The 19,311-nt window shown below is 42.8% G+C and overlaps 1 protein-coding gene across 4 annotated transcripts in view; it reads left to right on the top strand.

Annotated features, from left to right (window-relative positions):
* DYM (dymeclin) overlaps positions 1–19,311 on the top strand; it is a 216,510-nt gene that overhangs the window by 181,373 nt on the left and 15,826 nt on the right. For 3 of the 4 annotated variants that reach the window (XM_027656166.1, XM_027656165.1, XM_027656168.1), the window contains one exon: positions 422–535. In XM_027656166.1, coding sequence (XP_027511967.1) covers positions 422–535 — 114 coding nt within the window. Of the gene's footprint in view, positions 1–421; positions 536–4,064; positions 4,153–19,311 lie in introns of those variants that run through there. The other variant, XM_027656167.1, reaches the window with a different exon arrangement.

Genomic DNA, 19,311 nt, shown 5'->3' with positions numbered 1-19,311 from the left:
GTCATAAAGCCTGTTGTCCAGGAGTCATTGAAACTATAATGATTTTACTTTGATGCTCGACAGTCAGAGTAAATTTCTAGCTCAAATTATAGAAAGGAAGACCTAAAAAATCCTGACGTGCAGAACTGACAGATAGAAATATAGGCATATGTCAGTGCACAGTACTTGAAAATGTAAATTTATTAATTCGGCTGTGTGTGTTAAATTGTAAAATCATCTGCCTGTTAAAAATGACTGCGGGAGGATGCTGAGAATTGCACTAACTTGACATTAACGAAGTCTCCCTGGCTGGGACACAAGCAGTAACAAGTAAGAAGCGCAGATACACAATGCTGAGAAAGAAGATGACAGCTTCTTGTATAAATTGATACAAAGATCTCTTCATTTCTATTTATTTATGTGCTCTGATGTTTCATTCCAGGTGATCAGCTTTTTCAGCTCCCGATTAGAGCAAGCTGGAGCTGAGCTGTCAGTGGAGCGAGTTCTGGAAATCATCAAGCAGGGAGCTGTTGCTTTGCCCAAAGACAGGCTAAGAGTAAGTGCTCAAGACCTCATCAATTAAAGTGTACTGTTCCAATCAATTACTCATATTTGTCCTTTATATCTGTAATGTCAAAGCATCATTTCTCCTGTCAATAGTGACTGAAAAGTGATTACGCTGTTGATTGCCGTATGTATATGTTTATATTTAAATTCCTAATTTCTGCTAAATGTTTGGGTGAGTTTTCATGATTAGTTATTAAATTGAAGCATGTGGAGGAATTAAAATCTGCTGAAGCTAAGGTGTTCTTCATCACATCTTGGAGAAGCAGCCTCACCTCTCCATCTTTAGTTATGTTGTAACCAAATTTTGATAATTCTTTTTTTTTTCAATTAATCTATTCTCCTTTCTCTAGTGTTCTGCATCTCCTTCTGGGTCTATATCAAATGCTATAAAGATAAATTTCTGGGGCTTTAGTTAAGACTTACTCAACCTAGTGAAAATCAGTTCAGGACCTGTAAGACTGGTCAACATGATGATGAGCTTTCTGTATAATCCTGAGCAGCCCTCTCTATGCTCTTCTGAGAATCTCTCAGATCTCTTGAGGGATTTACCAACTTGACAGGTTTTGTGAAGCTAAAATCCATTAATGGCTGTGTGATGTTTGAATACTACAATAAGGAAATCTGTGTAAGTAGGTAAATAAGTAAATGGGAGTTTTTTAAACACAATTAATTTTGCCTCTCTGTTATGCCAAGTATATTTTAAATATGGTCTGCTCTTGGCAGAACTATTTTTGTTCCTGCTCTGTGATAAGAGAGTGAGAGTGTCTTCTCAAGACCCATTTCTTTCGTGGTAACTTTAGGAAAATATCATCCTACAAGGCACACTGAGTCCGCACGGCCATTGGCGACGGCTGGTAATTTATTTATACCCTGGTAATTTTAAAACACCCAGTGGGAATTGTCTAGCTGGCTGCATATACTAATGTCTTTCCTGCAGTTCCCTGTGTCCCTGAGATGGCACGTATTTAGTCACTCAGACTGAATTACTTTGGGAGAGGTTGGTCCATGGTCCAAGTCCTGAGCCGCAGTACAGGAATAGCCTAAGTAACACCAGAGGAGTTGTTGTATCCAAACCCAGCCCTTCAGGTTGTGTCCTTGCTACACTGTGATGCTGTGAATACAGAGGAACACTGGAACTTTGGCTTTGTCTATGACAACTTATACTTATGTGCAGATAATTAAAAGCTCTTACACTGAGGCTGCAGTGATTCCTTCTTGACAAAGAGCCATCACCAAATAAATTCACTGCTTACAGAAAAATTAAGGTTTTGTCAGTTCCTTAGTGTGCCACATTGACTCACATGTCAGGCCACAATTTACAGAAATGCTGTTTCTGGAGTGAAATCCCATCAAGTTTAAATTTTCTGCGTTAATGATATACAGTATTCAAAATTATATATTGCCACTTAAAGCAACAAACCAACAGTTTGTGACGTGCCAAGCTCAGAAAGTCCTCACCAAGCAGTCGAGTACTTCCAGTTTTAGGGATGCTTAGTGTGGCTTGGAGAAATTCCCTTTCCTCTGGAGGACTTGAGTTTGGGGACAGAGTTACCAAGTGAACACAGCCAGCCTGGCACGTAATTCTTCTGTACTGCCTGCTTACGCTGAAGGGGTTTTGTCTTTTTTTTTTTTTTAATAATTCTACTGAGCAGCAGTTTGGCCAGAGCAAGTTAGTCCTCCATGAAGAAAAGTTGATGACATTGACCTTGGTTGTGTGTGTGTATGTGTATATATATATATATATATGTAGTCATGCATATATTTGTACATGCAAATAACATCCTTCCTTTGCACAGGCAGTGATGATGAGCAGCATGTGTTTCCCTCCTGTAGAAATGACCTTGTGAGTCTGGGTACCCTCTGTCCTTGTACCTCTCTCATAGGAGAGTCTCACAGTTCCTCTGGCCTTCCCACTTCAGTCTCTGAGGTTTTCAGGGGAAGCTATTCTAAAGCTTGACAAACTCATATTAAGATCAGACTGAAGATATAGTTACACAATAACTCTGGCAACTCTGAGGAATTTTCAGCAGCTAAATAAAGGAGAAAGCTTTAATCCACATGTCTTTAATGACACTCTCTGGGCAAGTCTGGATGGGTGGGAGCAGCCCTTCCCACACTCTCTTTGATGACACCTTTCAGGGAGTTGCAGAGAGCAAGAAGGTCCCCCCTGAGCCTCCTTTTCTCCAGGATGAGCCCCCCCCGCTCCCTCAGCCGCTCCTGCTGCTCCAGACCCTTCCCCAGCTCCGTTCCCTTCCCTGCACAGGCTCCAGCATCTCAGTGTCCTTCTTATGAGGGGCCCAGAACTGACCCCAGGATTCAAGGTGCAAATAGGATAGGACTTGTGCCCAGCCAGCTTGGACAATGTCTGGAGGAATTACAAATCTGTTGCATCTGTGTTGACACAACCAACATGTAATTATAGTGTGCAAAGCTGTGGAGTTCAACCCTGAGAATTTATGGATCAGCTTTGCAATTAATTGCTAATTAATTTTCAAGCCATCTTTGCCTTTTGCCACAGCAATACTGAAGTGCTCTAAAGTACAAGAGACCCTGCAGAGACATTATTCCTATCTCCTAGAAATAACCATCTTCAGCTGAAGCACTCGGGGGAGGCATTTGAAACATGGATATGATTTGGAAAAAAGAGGACTAAAGCACTCCGTTTCCTTGCAGCTCAGACAATGATGGTTTTTTTCTTATGTGAAGTACCTAATGTATGCACGGATGTTTTCAAGTGAATGTTTTCAAGTTGCTTATCTTGGCCTTTGTCGAGGAAGCGAGCATTCGAGGTGTTACATGCACTCGGGTCCTGAGTCTGTTGCTTAGCCCATAGTTCAAACATGAATCAACAGTCAACTAAAAATAACAGCACTTAGAGCCACGATCCTGATCTGCATAATGGAGCTTATCAGTTTTGTAGCACACCCTGGTGCTCCTGCTCCCCTTTCACTGTGGGAAGCAACACGGGGTGCAAAGTGAGCATGTGTGGTAGGAGTAGGTCATGGATAAATATATATTATATGTGTGTGTGTGTGTGTGTGTGTCTGTGTTAGGAAAGATATCTTGAATTTTCTTAGCAAATGATTGTTGGGAAATGGGAAATCTAACTCAGATTTTCCTTCCAGTCCTGGAGCAGTCTGACTGGAGACAAATAATACAATTAGCATTATTTTAAGCGAACGCTTTTAGCCATGCACTGTGGAAGGCAGAGAAAGTCCAAGCTGAGTAATTAGCCTTTTAGAAGACTTCTGCATGAACAGAGAGATAAAGGGCAGGTGCTGAAATCAAGAGCTGGTTATTTCTCCCTCAGTCTGTGGGAGGAGATAAATGAAGTTAATATGCCCAGGATGGAGGCAGAAGCTACGGCGTGGAGATAGAGCTGTCTCCTTTGCAGACGAGCAGCCCACAATCCAGGCTCCCTGGTATATTGCAGAAGCTTATTAAAGGCAATTTAGAGATCACAGTGATAGGTGAAAATTGGCCTCATTCGTTCCTTTTTTTTTTTTTTTTTTTTTAAGTTCTCAGGCTGCCTCTCTTCCCTTTTGGTGAACTATCTGTACTTTCTGGATTAGGAACGTGAGAGAAGTGGGACCATGTCTGGAGCCTGTGAGTTATCTCAGGGTTTCAAGGGGAGTTAGCCAGCAGATAATCACTCTTTTGCAATAAGTGGGAAAACTTGTTTCAAATGCCAGCTAGTGACTGGAAGCTGACATTTGGGTTCATGGAATGATCACACTTGGGAGGCCACGTTTAATGCTTTATAAAAGAAAAGTTCCCATTAGCTAAGCCACTTAAGGTAGAGATTTGATTTTCATGAGCGTTTTCTGAGCTGCTTGTGTTTTTCTCCTATGCCTTTTCTCTCCATGTCAATGAGTATTTTGTCATCAGTGTGCGCTCTGTCAGATGTTCTTCATGTGCTATGCAGACATACCATTATGCCATCAACTTGCACCTTTTTGGTATGGTACAAAATTCAATATTTATTAAAGTGCATTTGAGTTCAATGGGCATTAAAATTTCACATAATATGTAAAAGGAGCAGAGGTAAAAGCCTTCAGTCTCTTGACAGAACACGGTTCGCTTTAGGTGTTAAAAGCGCTTCTCATATGTTTCCCCTTCTATTAACAATGTACTTCCAACTCCATCAGCTTCCATCTCTTTCACTGGAGAAAGCTCCTAATCACTGAGGCAGCAGAGCACAGGGCAAGAGTAAATTGTCATCAGAGTTATAGCAGATACTGCCTGGGACCTGGACCAGAGCACCTTTGTGTCCCAAGTGCATCACCCTGGGAAGCAGCACCAGCACCAAAAGTTCAGCTACCAAAAGTGTCATAAAAATAATGTGGCTGTTGACTGAGGTGGCAGGGAATTCAATAGGGGATTTCAAGCTTAGGTATTTTCATAGAATATCATTTAGGTTGGAAAATACCTCCAAGACCATCGAGTCCAACCATCCCACAGCACTGCCAAGGCCACCACTAACCCATGTCCCCAAGTGCCACATCCACACAGCTTTTCAATCCCTCCAGGGCTGCAGACTCCACCACTGCCCTGGGCAGGACAACCCTTTCCATGGAGAAATTTTCCCTATTATCCAATCTAAGCCTCCAGGCTGTTTCTCCTTGTCATGTCCCTTGTTCCCTGGCAGCAGATCCCGACCCCCACCTGGCTCCACTCTCCTGTCAGGGAATTGGAGAGAGGGAGAAGTTTCCCCCTGAGCCTCTTTTTCTCCAGGCTGAGCCCTCCCAGCTCACTCAGCCACTCCTCCTCAGACTTGTGCTCATGGAAAATCTGGAAAGAGGAGTCCCATAAAAGAAAGCACATGTGAAGTCCCCGCTACTGAAGGAACCTAAGAAATTTCTTGGTTTGGGTACTGAGCTGTCTCTAGAATGGTTTTCCTGCTTCTGCAGATGCTCCTCCCAGGGAGGAGAACTGACATCTGTTGTGCCATCACACCATGAAGAGGGGCAGGACATGGGCAGCACTCACACAGCATCACAGATTGCAAAGGAAATGGTTAAAGTTTCCTATGTATGCACCCTGTTGATCCCAGGAGACCACCCATTGCCTCATCTTTTATTAGGATTGCTCCTGATGATATTTTTTTCCTGGAGTCCTGCTGTCCATAGTCCTGAGTGGTTGTTATTTGTCCATGACCAGGTAATGGATTCACAATGCAGACCAATGGTCTTTAATGATCTAAATTAAACCTTGGGGCGGATCTGTAATTGCTCTAAAAACTACATACAGCTTTCTTGTATTTGTTTTACTGCTGTCACAGTTCCTTGCTGCCTGGGTTTGTGTGAAATAGTGCAAAAATTAACTCTGTGTGACACCATAAAGAGGTAGGGATAGAGGAGTTACAGAGACCAGCAACTCCTTTACAGATCTCCAGGGCACAGCACTAAGCAAGAGAGACAGAAAACTTCCTTAAAAAATAAATTCATACAGTTCTTCCTGATATTTATCTTTTTTTTTTTTTCCCATCTGGCTGAAAGGTCAAAGATCTTATTGTAGTGGAAGCTGATTGTGTCTAATACATCCTTAGGTCTGACGCTAGGCAGGCGCCTATAACACAGACTTCCTCTTGCTGACCCTCAGCTGCTGTTAACCCTTAACCTGAAGAAGATCAGATTAGTGAGAGAAGTGTAAGAAACTTTTAAACAGAGTGCTTTTTGGGCCTTTCCAAAACACCAACCATATGCTAAGAATAAGAATATTTATGGATTGTATATTTCCTTCTGACAGTTTATACCCTCAATTAAGATGTCAGACTTCCCTGCTTCCGTGAGCTGACCTGTAAGTGATGGACAATAACTCACATTTCGTTTGAAGGCATTTGTTCTCAGAGATCTCGAGTAGAAAAGAATATACTCCTTGTCCCTTGAGAAATATTATTTTGGGTAATCAAAATTCCAGGGGGAAAAAAAAAAATCATCTTGAAAGTTTTGATGAGCTTTGTGGTCAGAAAACAACTTATCATCGTGAAACTGTGAGCAGCCGAAGACATGTCTGCACTCAGCTGACTCTGCCTGATCTTACAGTGGGATTATAAACCTGTCTGTCTGTCTGAGCCAGGGAAAACCCTCATGCAGGTGCTTTTCTATTAATGTGAGCCTGGCTACTTAAATTGTTGAGAATGAGCTGAAACTAAGCTGAATGACACCACTTTATAATAGGTGCGTCCAAGCAAGAGTTTATATCATTTAAATCTATTTAATTAAATGGTGCAAACTTGTGTGTAGGCAAGATCTAAAGTACGTGAAAAATGTTATGGAAAAACTGTGATTACTATAGTGCTTGGAGTTAGATACTTGCTGACATAATGCATAGTATGGGAACTCTTGACTGTGCGTTTTAAAAACTTACAGAAAGAAAAATAGTTGCATTATCCCAGAAGGGAATGAAAGCTTTGGGCTTTTAGTTCAGAAATAAATACCTCCCTCACTTTTAAACATTAATATGATAATCCACGGAAATGTGTCTTTGGCAGGAGGTAGACCTGAGTAGCTACTTAAAACGTGTGGCATGGCAGCAAAAAAACTTACTTGTATACCTGATTGCTTTCCTTTAACACTGAAAATGCCAAGGGCCAAAGTAAATTTGCTTTGACATCTGTGGGTTTAAAGTCGTAGAATCACAGAATCGCTTAGGTTGGAAAAGCCCTCTAAAATAATGAAGTCCAGCTGTTCCCCCAGCAGTGCAGAGGCCGCCACTAACCCATGTCCCCAGGTGTCACATCCTCAAGGCTTTTGAATGCTTATTTGCTCAAAAGTCTTTTAAAATGTGGTGAATCCTGTTGTTCCTTGGTTAGAAGTGGGTTTCAGCACTCTTTAGAGAGCCTTGTTTGTAGCTACGTGTAATGCAAATACAGCTGATGAGTTGGATTGAATACTAACAACACTTCATTTTCAGAAGCATCCTTCAGGTAAGATGGAAGAAATCAGTTAACTTAGAGGCTTTTGGGAAGGAGAAATAAATTATGCTTCAGTCCTTCGAAATGTAGTTGGCCTTGAAATTTACAATCCAGGGTGCTTCATATTGCTGGACTCGAGATGTTTGAAATGTTGGCATAGGCTGATAGTGTTTGTGAGTCACTTATAAAGCTTATTTATTTATTTTTCAAAGTTTGCTTTAATACTTTCATGTGAAAAAAAAAAACCCAACCTGAACTCTTCATACGGATACCTATTCCCGTAAGTGTTTGCATGGATTTTGACTGACATGCAGGTCAAGGTTTGGGTTTCTTTGGTGTGGTGTAAGAGGAGTCCTTTTGCACACAAGGTCTGGGTTACAGCTGAGTATTTTATCTGTTTGAGTGCTGCCAGGTCCAACATCAGTGGTGTGCACTGTGGCATTCACAACCTCTCTTTGGCACTCCCAAAGAGAGTTCACTCATGCTGGAACCAACACCGTATTTACATGTTACTCTCAAGGCTGCTTGAAAAGGGGATGTGCCCTCCAACTTTCCCCAGTTTTCTTACAGATGTGAAAATTATACAGTATCACAGTTTTTAAACTTTTTTTTCCCTAGTATTATGGGGAAAAGGGACCCAAAAAAGAAAAAAAAAATCCCCACCCCTCAAATGAATCCAGGAAACTTAATTTTTCAAATGTGAATGTTCCTGAGAACCCAGACAATATAGGTTTGCTTTTACACAGTGGCTGTCATTCAATTTTGGGATTAAAAACAGCTTTTTAACTTCAGTTTACTTCAGTGGTTATAAATTCTTCCATGGGGGCGGAGAAAAATAAACAGTAACTTTTGGCATTGTTGACTAGAACAAGAAAAAAAAAACAGCTATTTTATTTTGCTTGTCTGCCTGGCACACGGTTAAAAACACATTAATGCTTTTCTGACACCTCCCTATTGAAGAGTAATATAAACATCATTGCAGCATCAACATAGGAAAATATGCATTAGCAAACTCTTGAATCTCTGATCTTTAAACTCTTTCTCATGTAATATCAGTTTCTTACTGTAAAGCAGCCAAAAATCCCTTCAAACAGAAAATAGTAATCATGCTTTCGACTTAGAGCGCTGTATAAAGCTTTTCTTCTCAGATTTAAGAATAAACTGAGAACTTCAGCCTTGTTTTCTTCCTAGTCACTGAAGCATTCATTTCCATGGGGAAAATCCTGCTTTCACTGGAGAGTTTTGCTGTTGGCTCCAACATTCTTAAGTTTGTCAAGCTGTATCTTCACGCTTACGAGATGCCACCAGGCATGATGTGAGCAGGACACCAGACAGGACCCAAGACTTTTGCGTGTCCCATGGTGGGGAGCATGTGGCTCACAGTGACTGGTGTTAATTAGGAGGGAAGAAGGACTGCACTTCACTTTTCCCTGCCCTCTCCTGTATTTCCCTGGCTGCTGTTTTGTAGGCGTCGCATTGATTGCACGGTGGTTCAGAAAGTTGAGCTGTTGCAATGGTCAGCAGCCTGTTCAGGGTCTCATGGCGTGAAGTCCTTGTGTTTCTTCCTGTGCTGTGTGTGAACAGAGTAGGAAAACTGAGTCTGTGAACTCCTGAGCTTTACCACCCGGGCTGAAGTGGCGATGGAGGCCCGTTAACCAGTGAGTGGGTGGTTTGGAGGAGCTGAGAGCAGGTCTTGGTTGCCCACACCAAACCCATTCAGCTGTTGCAAGCTCCCATGTTGAATAGTTTACATTTTAACCATCCTTTTTGATGAGTGATTTATCTTACAGGTTATAACTGAAATAAGACACTGATGCCTAAATCCCTCCGATGTGTTTTGACTACTTGTTGTAGGTTTAAATTAGATATTGGGAAGAAATTCCTGGCTGTGAGGGTGATGAGGCTCTGGCATAGATTGGCCAGAGAAGCTGTGGCTTCCTCATCCCTGGAAGTGTTCAAGACCAGGTGGGATGGGGCTTGGAGCAACGTGGGGTAGTGATAGATGTCCCTGCCTGTGGAGCTGGAACAAACTGAACTTAAAGGTCCCTTCTAAGCCAAACCATTCTGTCGTTCTGTGATAGAAATGCTAATGTTGCAGTGCTGCGCTTTACTTATGTCAGCCAGTCCATAGCACAACATACCCTGCAGTGTTATCCCCCAGTTTAAAGCCACAGCCTGAAGAGAGGACAAAGAATACTACTTGTTTTCCTGCTGTAGTGTTTCTTGCTTGTCGAGTCATCTCAGTATTTGGTTGAAGCAGAGCAGTAGCTCAAAAAGGATCAAGGATCCTTTAAAGGCACCAGAGTTGTGAATATCCAAATGCTCCAAAGAAGACCAGATCCTTCTTGTATCCCTTTCGGCTATTACCTTTGCTTTTCTCATCTGAGGGCTAAAGGGTGCAATAATTAACGTGAGTTAAGTCATGGAAGGAGAAGTGGGAATGGGGAGTTTGTTTGGTCTAAGTGTGAGTATTATGTCTCAAGTCCTGCTTTGATGTTCCTCCAAGACCAGGTACCATTTTTGCAGACCTGGGTAGATAGTGAAGACAGAGAACTGTCTTTTTTTAATGTTATTGGCTTTTGTCACAGCCTTGAGCAGAAAGCACCCAAGATTCCAGCAGATCTATGGATAGTGGTGGGTGTGATAAGGGGGCAAACTGAGCCAAGTGAGTAGCAGTTTCCTTGGGAGCAAGAAAGAATTTATCCTGGGCTTTCCAAAGAACCAGGAGATGCAGTTAAACCGGATTCAGACACTTTGAGAACAAGCATAATATTTCTTTAGCTTCCTCACCTTCCATTTCAGATGTTTTGTCTTTCAGTGATAAGATGTTCTGCATCCCAGGAAACTCCAAACCCACAGTACTTTCTCCCTGTCCCCGAGACATCTGGTTGTGCTGGGGGAGCTAATCAATTGCAGACGTTGTTGCTATTATAAGCCTGCAAGCCACTTGAAAAGTTACCCAGGATTTTGGTAATGAAGGGCCTGAAGTTATTATTTGAGCTTTTTTTTTTTCTTTCTTTCTTTGTTTTAACTTCCCTTCAGGGGTCATCAGACTGGCAATATTTTATTCTTTTTTTACAAGCTCAAATTTTAGACTTTTGGAAGTTCAAATCTGTTTGTGTCAAGCTACTCGAATTTCCTGTAAAAGTGTTGTGAGTTGTGAATTGATTTGTAATAATATAAAAGTGAGCAAACATCCAGATTAACTCTGTCTGAAAAATTATTTAAATAGCTCAGAAACTCAGGGCTGAGCTTGGGTTGAGGCACATTTGTCATTTTGCAATTAGACCTCATATTTGCTGTTAACATTCAGTAAGTCTATCAGTCACATTTATGAGGATAAGTTCGCAAAAGATCCATTTATAGTTTAAAACCAGGAGCGGTTTTAAAACTTGAGAGTGACATTCAGCTCTCGACACAACACACCCTACAGCTCCAACTGAAAACCCCTCCTTCAAAGCCTCACTAATGCCAGAATCTACCCAATAACGAATGATTTATCATTCTGTATTTGGCTTTTTCCTGTTGGAAGGGCCAGGGGGGAAGATTCTAAACTCCAGAATACCGAGTCACTCCTAGCGCTTGACTCCGAAACACATAAACAACACGGACCCGTCACAAGCCCCATCCCAACGCCTGTTTTTACACAACCACGTGTTCCCAGCCCTGTCCCTAAAGTCTGATGTGAGGGGTGTGCTGGTTTGTTTTTTGGGGGGGATCCCACGTGCCGATGAAGCACCATCGCCCTGTGCCTCCATCCGGCCCGGGATGGAGCCTGGCAGCGCCGGCGTTCCGCTGGTGCCGCTCGGCTGGGCGGCGATAAGCAAAGAGACAGTCTGGCTCCTTCCAGGAGCCTCTCGGTCATGTCTGAGCACTCGGCAGTTCCCAAAGCCTCTGGCTGACTTTCCCCTGTGGACCGTTCATTTATCAGGAAATGGAATTGGTTACAGGATTTCACACGTTGCCAAACCTCACTGACGAAATCGGCCCGTTCCTGCTCTCAGAAGTAGGAAGGATGTATTAACTCTTTGTGCCTTGTTTATAGTGCTTTTGCTGAGGGGGGAAAAAAAAAAAAAAGCCAGTCTCCTTCCCACTTTTAAAGGTTTCTGGAAATTGCTGACACACTTTCACCCTGTATGAATATACTACTAATGCAGGATAATTTTGCCTGTTGTACTTGCTCCTTTGCATCACAGTTGCCACTGTCTTTATAAATATTATTTTAGGACAACTGAATGATTTTAGGGCAGTTAAATTATGCTAATATGAGATTTGCCTATTGAATTCATTGTGTTCTTGTTTGAAATATGATTCTAAAGTAGAGGAGTGTAAATTAAAATTTATTAAAAATGTAAACATTGTCTTGTTGTTTACAGGGAGTCTTTAAAGCAGGTTATATATAATTTTTAGAAGCTTAACCAGAATTGAATAGAAATATGTCTTTAATTATGCAGATAGGATGACAACAAAAAAACCAAGTGCAGTTGTTTCTGAGTGTATTGCTGGTTTTGCATGTAGTTAGAAAGCCAGTTGTCTAATGGCAAGGTAGACACCACTCTTTTTAGATGCTATTTGGATGTCATCATCTTTCATTGTAGGTCAAGTTTGCAGCAAACTTCAAAAAACAAATGCACTTTTAGAAATCCACATGCTTTTTTCTTTTTTTTTGAGACTCGCCAAACTTCGGGTCGCTCCAAAGTTTGTAGGGCAGAGCTGGTTGGCAATCGTAGAATCATTTGGGTTGGAAAAGCCCTCTGAGATCATCCAGTCCAACTGTTCACCTAAGCCCAGCATTAACTCACATCCCAAAGTGCCACATCCACACAGCTTTTAAATCCCTCCAGGGATGGGGACTCCACCACTACCCTGGGCAGCTGTGCCAGGGCTGGACAACCCTTTTGGTGAAGAAATTTTCCTAATATCCAACCTAAATGTTAGCAAATTCTCAGTGGGGCAGATTGCAGTGAGAAATAAAAGAGCCACTTTATTTTTATTAATTTATTTATGTTAGTAGGACATTCTGCTAGGGACTTTTCATCTCTCCAGATGATCCTGTCTCTTAAGACCCCCTAATTTTCTCCCTGGGCATCTGAGCTCACTGCTGTCGTTCTCCTCTTTCAATACTGTGTTTGTGTGTTTAGGAGGGGATGTACAAATGACCATTTGCAAGTTGTCCACTGGTGGGTGCAGGTGGCTGCTCCTGTATCACTTGGATCATTCTAGTTTGTGCAACGATGTGTTGCAGCAGGAGCATTTCTGTTGTAACACATCAGTATGTTTTAATGCAATCAATAGTTGTAACCTCCCATGTATGAAATTAATAAGCCCAGAGGTAAAGCACAGCACACATATGGTAATTATTATGTCTGGAAGTGCTTGCTGCATCAATTGATAGCAGCAGCAAGTAATACAGCCTCACTTAATTCCATTGCTTCTTATACCAAGATCCTGTAAACAGAATTTTTGCAGAATTTTTACGTCAGAGTTTTTTAAATATGAGAATATTTAGAGCTCTCATAGCTTATTTAGCGTTGTGACAATTTTTGTCTATAGACAAAAAGTGGCTGAAAACAGCTTGTCCACAGCCTGTGAAAGTGCTTTGTCTCATCTGCTACTCACTGGGACATGGTTGGAGTTGCAGGATCAGCCTTGTGGCTGGTGCCAGCCACAGGGACCCTGTTCACAGCCTGCGTCCTGCAAGGCTGAGCCACTGCAGGGGAGGGTAAGTGGGTGACTTGGCCTCGTTGCTGGCATAACTGAGACTCGGGAAAAATCATGTTTTCAAAACTGTGTCTGCAGCTCAAGTTAACTAAAAAATATTACAAACATAGCATTCCTCACATAAATATGATTTTTCGTTTTAAAACAGTGCATCAGGTGTGTTCCTGAGAATCTCAGAGCGCTGGTCCTTTCCAGTATATACCAGGGAAGCCAGAAGATGGCTGAGGGCTGTGCATGCTTGGAGATCCCTCATGTCTGTCAGTGAGAGGCTGTTGATGATCAAGGCCAAAGTAGCACTAACACTCAAATCCACTTGTTTTATAATATGCTGAAAAAATGAGTGAACTTGTCATGGTCCCAAAAAGACCTTTATTGTGATCCGGGGAAGCTCCAAACAGTTTAGAACCATGGTTTGGGTTTAGAACCATACCAGTAGTTTGGGTTGGAAGGGACCTTAAAGCTCATCTTGTTCCCACCCCCCTGCCATAAGCAGGACACCTTCCACTGTCCCATGTAGCTCCAAACCCTATCCAACCTGGCCTTGAAAACTTCCAGGGATGGGGCAGCCACAGCTTCTCTGGGCAACCTGTGCCAGGGCCTCACCTTTCTCCAGCACTTTCTTAAGATCCTAATTTTTGTTAATACATGCAGGATAAAGGACTGGCTGAAAATAGACTATTTCAGGGTACTAGGTAGTAAAACTGAATCGTATAAATGCATGTGGGAAGACCTTACATGTAGGATTCTCAGACACACTGGTGGGGGTTCACTGGCTTCAGGGTTATAGTGACAATAGTAGTTTTTAAATCCAGTATATTGTATATTTTTATTTTCTCCTTCATGTCCTACTTGTAGTTCAGTTATAGTTCTCTAGAAGATTTGCATCCTGCTCATACAGAGGGCTTTGTTTATTGTACTGAAATCCAGGGAAGCACATTTCATCCCAGGATGATGGAGTGCATCAGAGCTGGGTATTGCACAAGAAGCCAAGGTAGGAGGGTGGTGCTTGGGTGAGTGACTTGAGTAACAGTGATTCTGCAGTTCAGGAATGAGGTGCATTGGCCAAGATGAGGATGAAGGGTGGGCTTGCACTGGACACTCCTATTCCCAAGCTGCTGTCTACATGGAGACTAATGTTTACATGGAGGCTTAATGTCTGTCCCCTCCACCCCTGAAAACTATTCCAGTTACCTTCTGGAAGCTGCATTCTGGATTCAGTCACTTCATTCCCAAGTCATTGCTTTCTTTACAAAGCTCAACAATTACAGTGGAATGAAATCACCTTATTCTGGAGTTGCCATAGCTGCTTCTGAAGAGCTGTTGTATAATACTGTTATGCAGGTCAGTCTTCTGCAGAGGTCTGGACAGTGTTTTCACTATCCCAAACTAGTTTTGGGAAATAAACTGAGAAGTTTAGATGACAAGGTCCTACCTGCTCAGCCAGGAGACATGCGCTAGGTAAAAGTAAAAAAGAAATGTATAAATGCACATATAGTAATATTATATAAATACAGTAATATATGTTGTTGTTCTGAGGCTTAATTCTGAGACTTGAACCGATAAAAATGGAAAAAAAGGAAAATAAAACCCTTCTAGGAGCAGGGTGATCAGTGGTGCAGGAGTTTGCTGTTTATCTTCTGTGGTTGTCTTCACTTTGCCATCACCTTTGCTGCTCTGCAGAGCTGTAACTGCAGTCACAGCCCTGTACCCAGCCAAGCTGATTAATGTCTCAGCCTTGCCTGTGGCAGCCTGTGGGTTGTAATTATCTACTTCTCAGATGAGAATTCATGCAGTTACATGCAGAGGCTTTAGAAGATGGAATAGTGTCCTGTAACAACAGTTATTAAAGGGGGTTTTATTTCTTTTTTTCACTCAAGAGGAAGGGGAAAGGTTTTAAACTAAAAAACGATAGGTTCAGACTAGATATAAAGAAGAAACTTTTTATGATGAGGGTGGTGAAAGACTGGCACAGGTTGACCAGGGAGGTGTTGAATGCTTCATCCCTGGAATTGTTCAAGGCCAGGTTGGATGGGGCTTGGGGCAACCTGGGATAACAGAAGGTGTCCCTGCCCATGGCAGGGGGGTGGAACTGGGTGATCTGTAAAGGTCCCTTCCAACCCAAACCATTCCATAAGTCTATGATGCTATGAAATAAATGTGTAATTGTAAATGTGTAATTCTTTATGCTACCTGTAGGGAGCAGGAAAATATTTCTCTAAGGGACACAAGGGAAGTGCACTGCAAAGATCTTCTCCTTCCTTGGATCAGAAGAGTCTGGTTGTGCTCTACTGGTAACACAGATAGCATGAGAGGGACCTCTCAGCATCTTCATCTCGTGTCCAGTGAAAGGTGCCCCAGCTGGTTCTTACCCAGGAGGATGCTGTTGGAGAGTGAGGAGCAGCAGCCATTGCTGTGAGGAGTAATGTCTTGGAGGACAAAAATGGGGTAACTGGTGGCATTTTCCTGCTGTCACCCGTGATGAGGAATGTTTTCCAAGCTGCTCTGCCTGTGGCAGAACATCCTAGCTCAGGGCATTGCCAGAGGTAATAGCTGGGGGAGCTGGTGTTGGGTGACGTTAGGTACTCTGCAAACTTCGTGGAGGGGAAGGGTCAGGACATGACACACAAACTCCAGTCACTAAAGGGAGCATGGGTTGGCAAAAGAGATCAGTCAAATACTTCTTTATGCGCAAGTGAAGCCTGGTCTTGGCCTTCCATTGTCCTGTGAAATACTCAACGAGACTGGAAGTGAGTGTAGCAACAGGATCTGATTTTCCGTGTGAGTTCTTGAGACACTGCATTGTCTGTGAGTCTGCTTTGACTTAAATGTGCAATTTAAAAATAAAGAAATAGTCCCTAAATTTAATTTTTCAGTGGCATTTAGAAAGATAGGGTCATTTAAATGGGAAGAAGGATGTTTAGATTAGATATTGGGAAAAAATTCTTGGCTGTGAGGGTCACGACGCCCTGGCAGAGGTTGCCCAAAGAAGCTGTGGCTGCCCCTGGATCCCTGAAACTGTCCAAGGCCACATTGGAGCAACCTGGTCTAGTGGAAAGTGTCCCTGCCCATGACAGGGGGGTAGAATGAGATCATCTTTAAGGTCCCTTCCAATCCAAACCATTCTAGAATTCTATGACTCTCTTACTTTATCAAAAGGAAGGACACAAGTAGAGATTTTAAGCAGAAGAATTTAAACTTTGCACAGATTCTAACATGAGACAGTCTGTGTATCTGTTGTTTGACACCAGATACATTAAATTGGTTGATTTCATTGGTTTAAGGAAGCTACTACAAGAAAGAGACACCAAATACAAGGCAGAAAGCAAGCACTGGAGAAATGAGATGATGGGAAAGCAGTGTGAGACTTTCCAAGTCGCTCCCCATGGTAACAGAGCTCTGACCCTGGTAAACAACATTCTGCACGTGTACGTTTCTCAAAGCTACTTCCATTCTGCTGGCCTGCCACATCATTTGAACTCTGTTAACCCTCAAGGATGATCCTTTTTTTTTTTTTTTTTTTTTTGAAAGGGAGCACAGAGGAGCTTCCCTGCCCAGAGCTGCAGAGCTTTGGCTTCGCAGCAGCTTGGCAGGAGCCCAGTGCTCATGAGCAGCCCATCACTCCCTGTCCAGCACATCTTACGGGAGGGCTCCGGGCCAGGGCCCAGCCCCTCTTCACTTCGGAGCTGTGCAGTTGCTCGGGCTAAATAACATTCCCCAAGTTCCCCTCCCTAGAAAGCCTCCCTATACTTTCATTACGTTTTTTGCTGTGACTGAATCTGCCTCACATGTGTTGTGCAGTTCTTCCCTCCCTCTGCTGCATATGTTGTGAGTCCAATGAAAAGTCCAGTGCCAAGTGCGCTGCATGTGCGTGACGTGTTGTTTCCAAATATCTTGCGACTTTGGTCAAAGCAAAGTAAAATTACACTGAAATGCTCTGACCTTTTATTCTCCCCCCCCCCCTCCTCAATTGAAAGCTGTTTCTAACCCCTGTGTTCATTTCCTACTGCAAACCTTCGGTATAGGCAGAGTAGCTGAAAAGTAAAAAAAAAAAATGTTGCATTTAAAATTAATTTATTAGTTTCTTTGATTAATAAAAGTCCACATTTTTTCTGATTCCATCAAAAAAAAAAGTATTAACCACTTTTTAAATAAAATACAAATCAGTGAGGCAGAGGCCAATAACTTTATCGCAGAAGGTGCAAGATTTGTTGAATTGTGACAACTGAATACAAGATAGAGGGAGAAAAAAAATCATGTAACCAACTTCCAATTATACTGATCCAATTGCTCTTTCACTTTTAAGGTTTAGCTGTCTTTTCTGAATTAGTCTTTTGAATTAAGTTTCCATAACATGTGGCAGATTGAGAAAAACAGTCCTCAGAAAATTGCTGCCCTGGATGACAGATGAACTAGATAATGGAGTATAATCTCTTCCATTTTCATGATTTTGACACATTTTCACTTCTGTGTGTATGTTTAAATCAAGGAATCAAAATAATTTTGAATACAGAATATAAATCCTAGACAAAATTACAGCTTTCATTGCAGCGTTGGGTTAAATGTAAACAGCAGGAATGTTATAGATATCTTCTAATTAAATGCATAAATCAGAGAAATATCTTGAATGTTTACAGCAACTGCACCAAGAAGTGAGAATGAGAAAGAGATGTACTTTGTCAGCTGATGGCTGCCTCCACTGCATTGCCATACTGAGTTAAATTTTATCACAACCTTTGGTGCAAGTTGCAGAGCTTCTCTCTAGTTGATTTACGGGCTGTTTGTTCCTGCTGAGGATGATTCGTGTTGGAGATGGCTTTTTCCTGGCCAAACAGGGGATTTCTCATGTCTGCCAGCATCACTGCTGAGGGCTCTGCTGTTGGGATTTAGAGGGCAGCTGGTTTAGGTCACCATGCCTTTCTTGTAGCTCTAGTTGTTCTGTAGTATCAGATGATGGCACTGAATCTTAAATCCACGTGGATTTAGGCTGGATTTGTGGTTCCTGAGGTTGTGGCGCTCAACCCACAGTCTGTTGAGCCTGCAAAGAAAAACTGATTTTCCTTGACCGTGTTCTCATGCTGACTCTGTACCCTAAAAACCCTACTATGCTCCCTTCTACCCAGCTTTTCTCCTTGCCCTGTAGGTTGGAAAAGCCCTCTCAGACCATCAAGTCCAACTGTTCTCCAGCACTTCCAAGGTCACCACAAACCCATGTCCCCAAGTGCCACATCCACATGGCTTTTAAATCCCTTCAGGGATGGGGACTCCACCACTGCCCTGGGCAGCTGTGCCAGGGCTGGACAATCCTTTCCATGAAGAAATTTTCCCTAATATCCAACCCAAACCTCCCCTGGCACAACTTGAGGCTGTTTCCTCCCATCCTGTCACTTGTTCCCTGAGAGCAGAGACAGGCAGGTGTGAAGTGTCTTCAGTCACTATAGGCTCTTAGAGCACAGGACATAAGAAGAGATAGAGAGTCCTGCATTTACTCCTTGCATGCCAGCTAGGTGATTTGTACTAGTTCTCTGTCACAAAAGATCCCAGAGTCACAGAAAGGTTTAAAGACCCGAAAGACCATCTCATTCCAACCACCTGCCAAGGGCAGGGACACCTTCCACTATCCCAGGTTGCTCCAAGCCCTGTCCAACCTGGCCTTGGACACTTCCAGGGATAGGGCTGCCACAGCTTCTCTGGGCAACCTGTGCCAGGGCCTCCCCACCCTCCTAGCCAGGAATTCCTTCCAAACATCCCATCTAACCCTGCCCTCTGACAGTGGGAGCTGTGGCTCATGAGCTGAGTTCAACTTGTGGACAGACAGTGTAGCAGTGGGGTTACAGTTTCCCACTCTGATGATGCTGCTGCAGCAGCAGCATCCAGAAGCTCCAGGAGGAAGATTTCCCCTCCTTCACCACAGCACGTGAACTGTCCACAGCAAGGATTGTTTTTTACAGATAGGAAACCTGAGGCTTGTATCAGATATCTCACTGAAGGAAGGTCTCTTAGGTGGTATGAGCAACTGGCAGCTCCAAATAAGAGCAGGAAATTCTGTGCCTGTGCAGTAGAGTGGGAGGAGAGCTCATGCCCTAAACTTAGGTGTTGTCCTCAAATGTGGGACCCGTGAGTCTCTAGTG

The sequence above is a fragment of the Corapipo altera genome, unplaced genomic scaffold, assembly GCF_003945725.1.
Source record: "Corapipo altera isolate COAL_440 unplaced genomic scaffold, ASM394572v1 61553, whole genome shotgun sequence".
Classification (NCBI taxonomy): Eukaryota; Metazoa; Chordata; class Aves; order Passeriformes; family Pipridae; genus Corapipo; species Corapipo altera.
The sequence above is the reverse complement of the archived record's forward strand: the minus strand, read 5'-3'. Positions and strand labels throughout refer to the sequence as shown.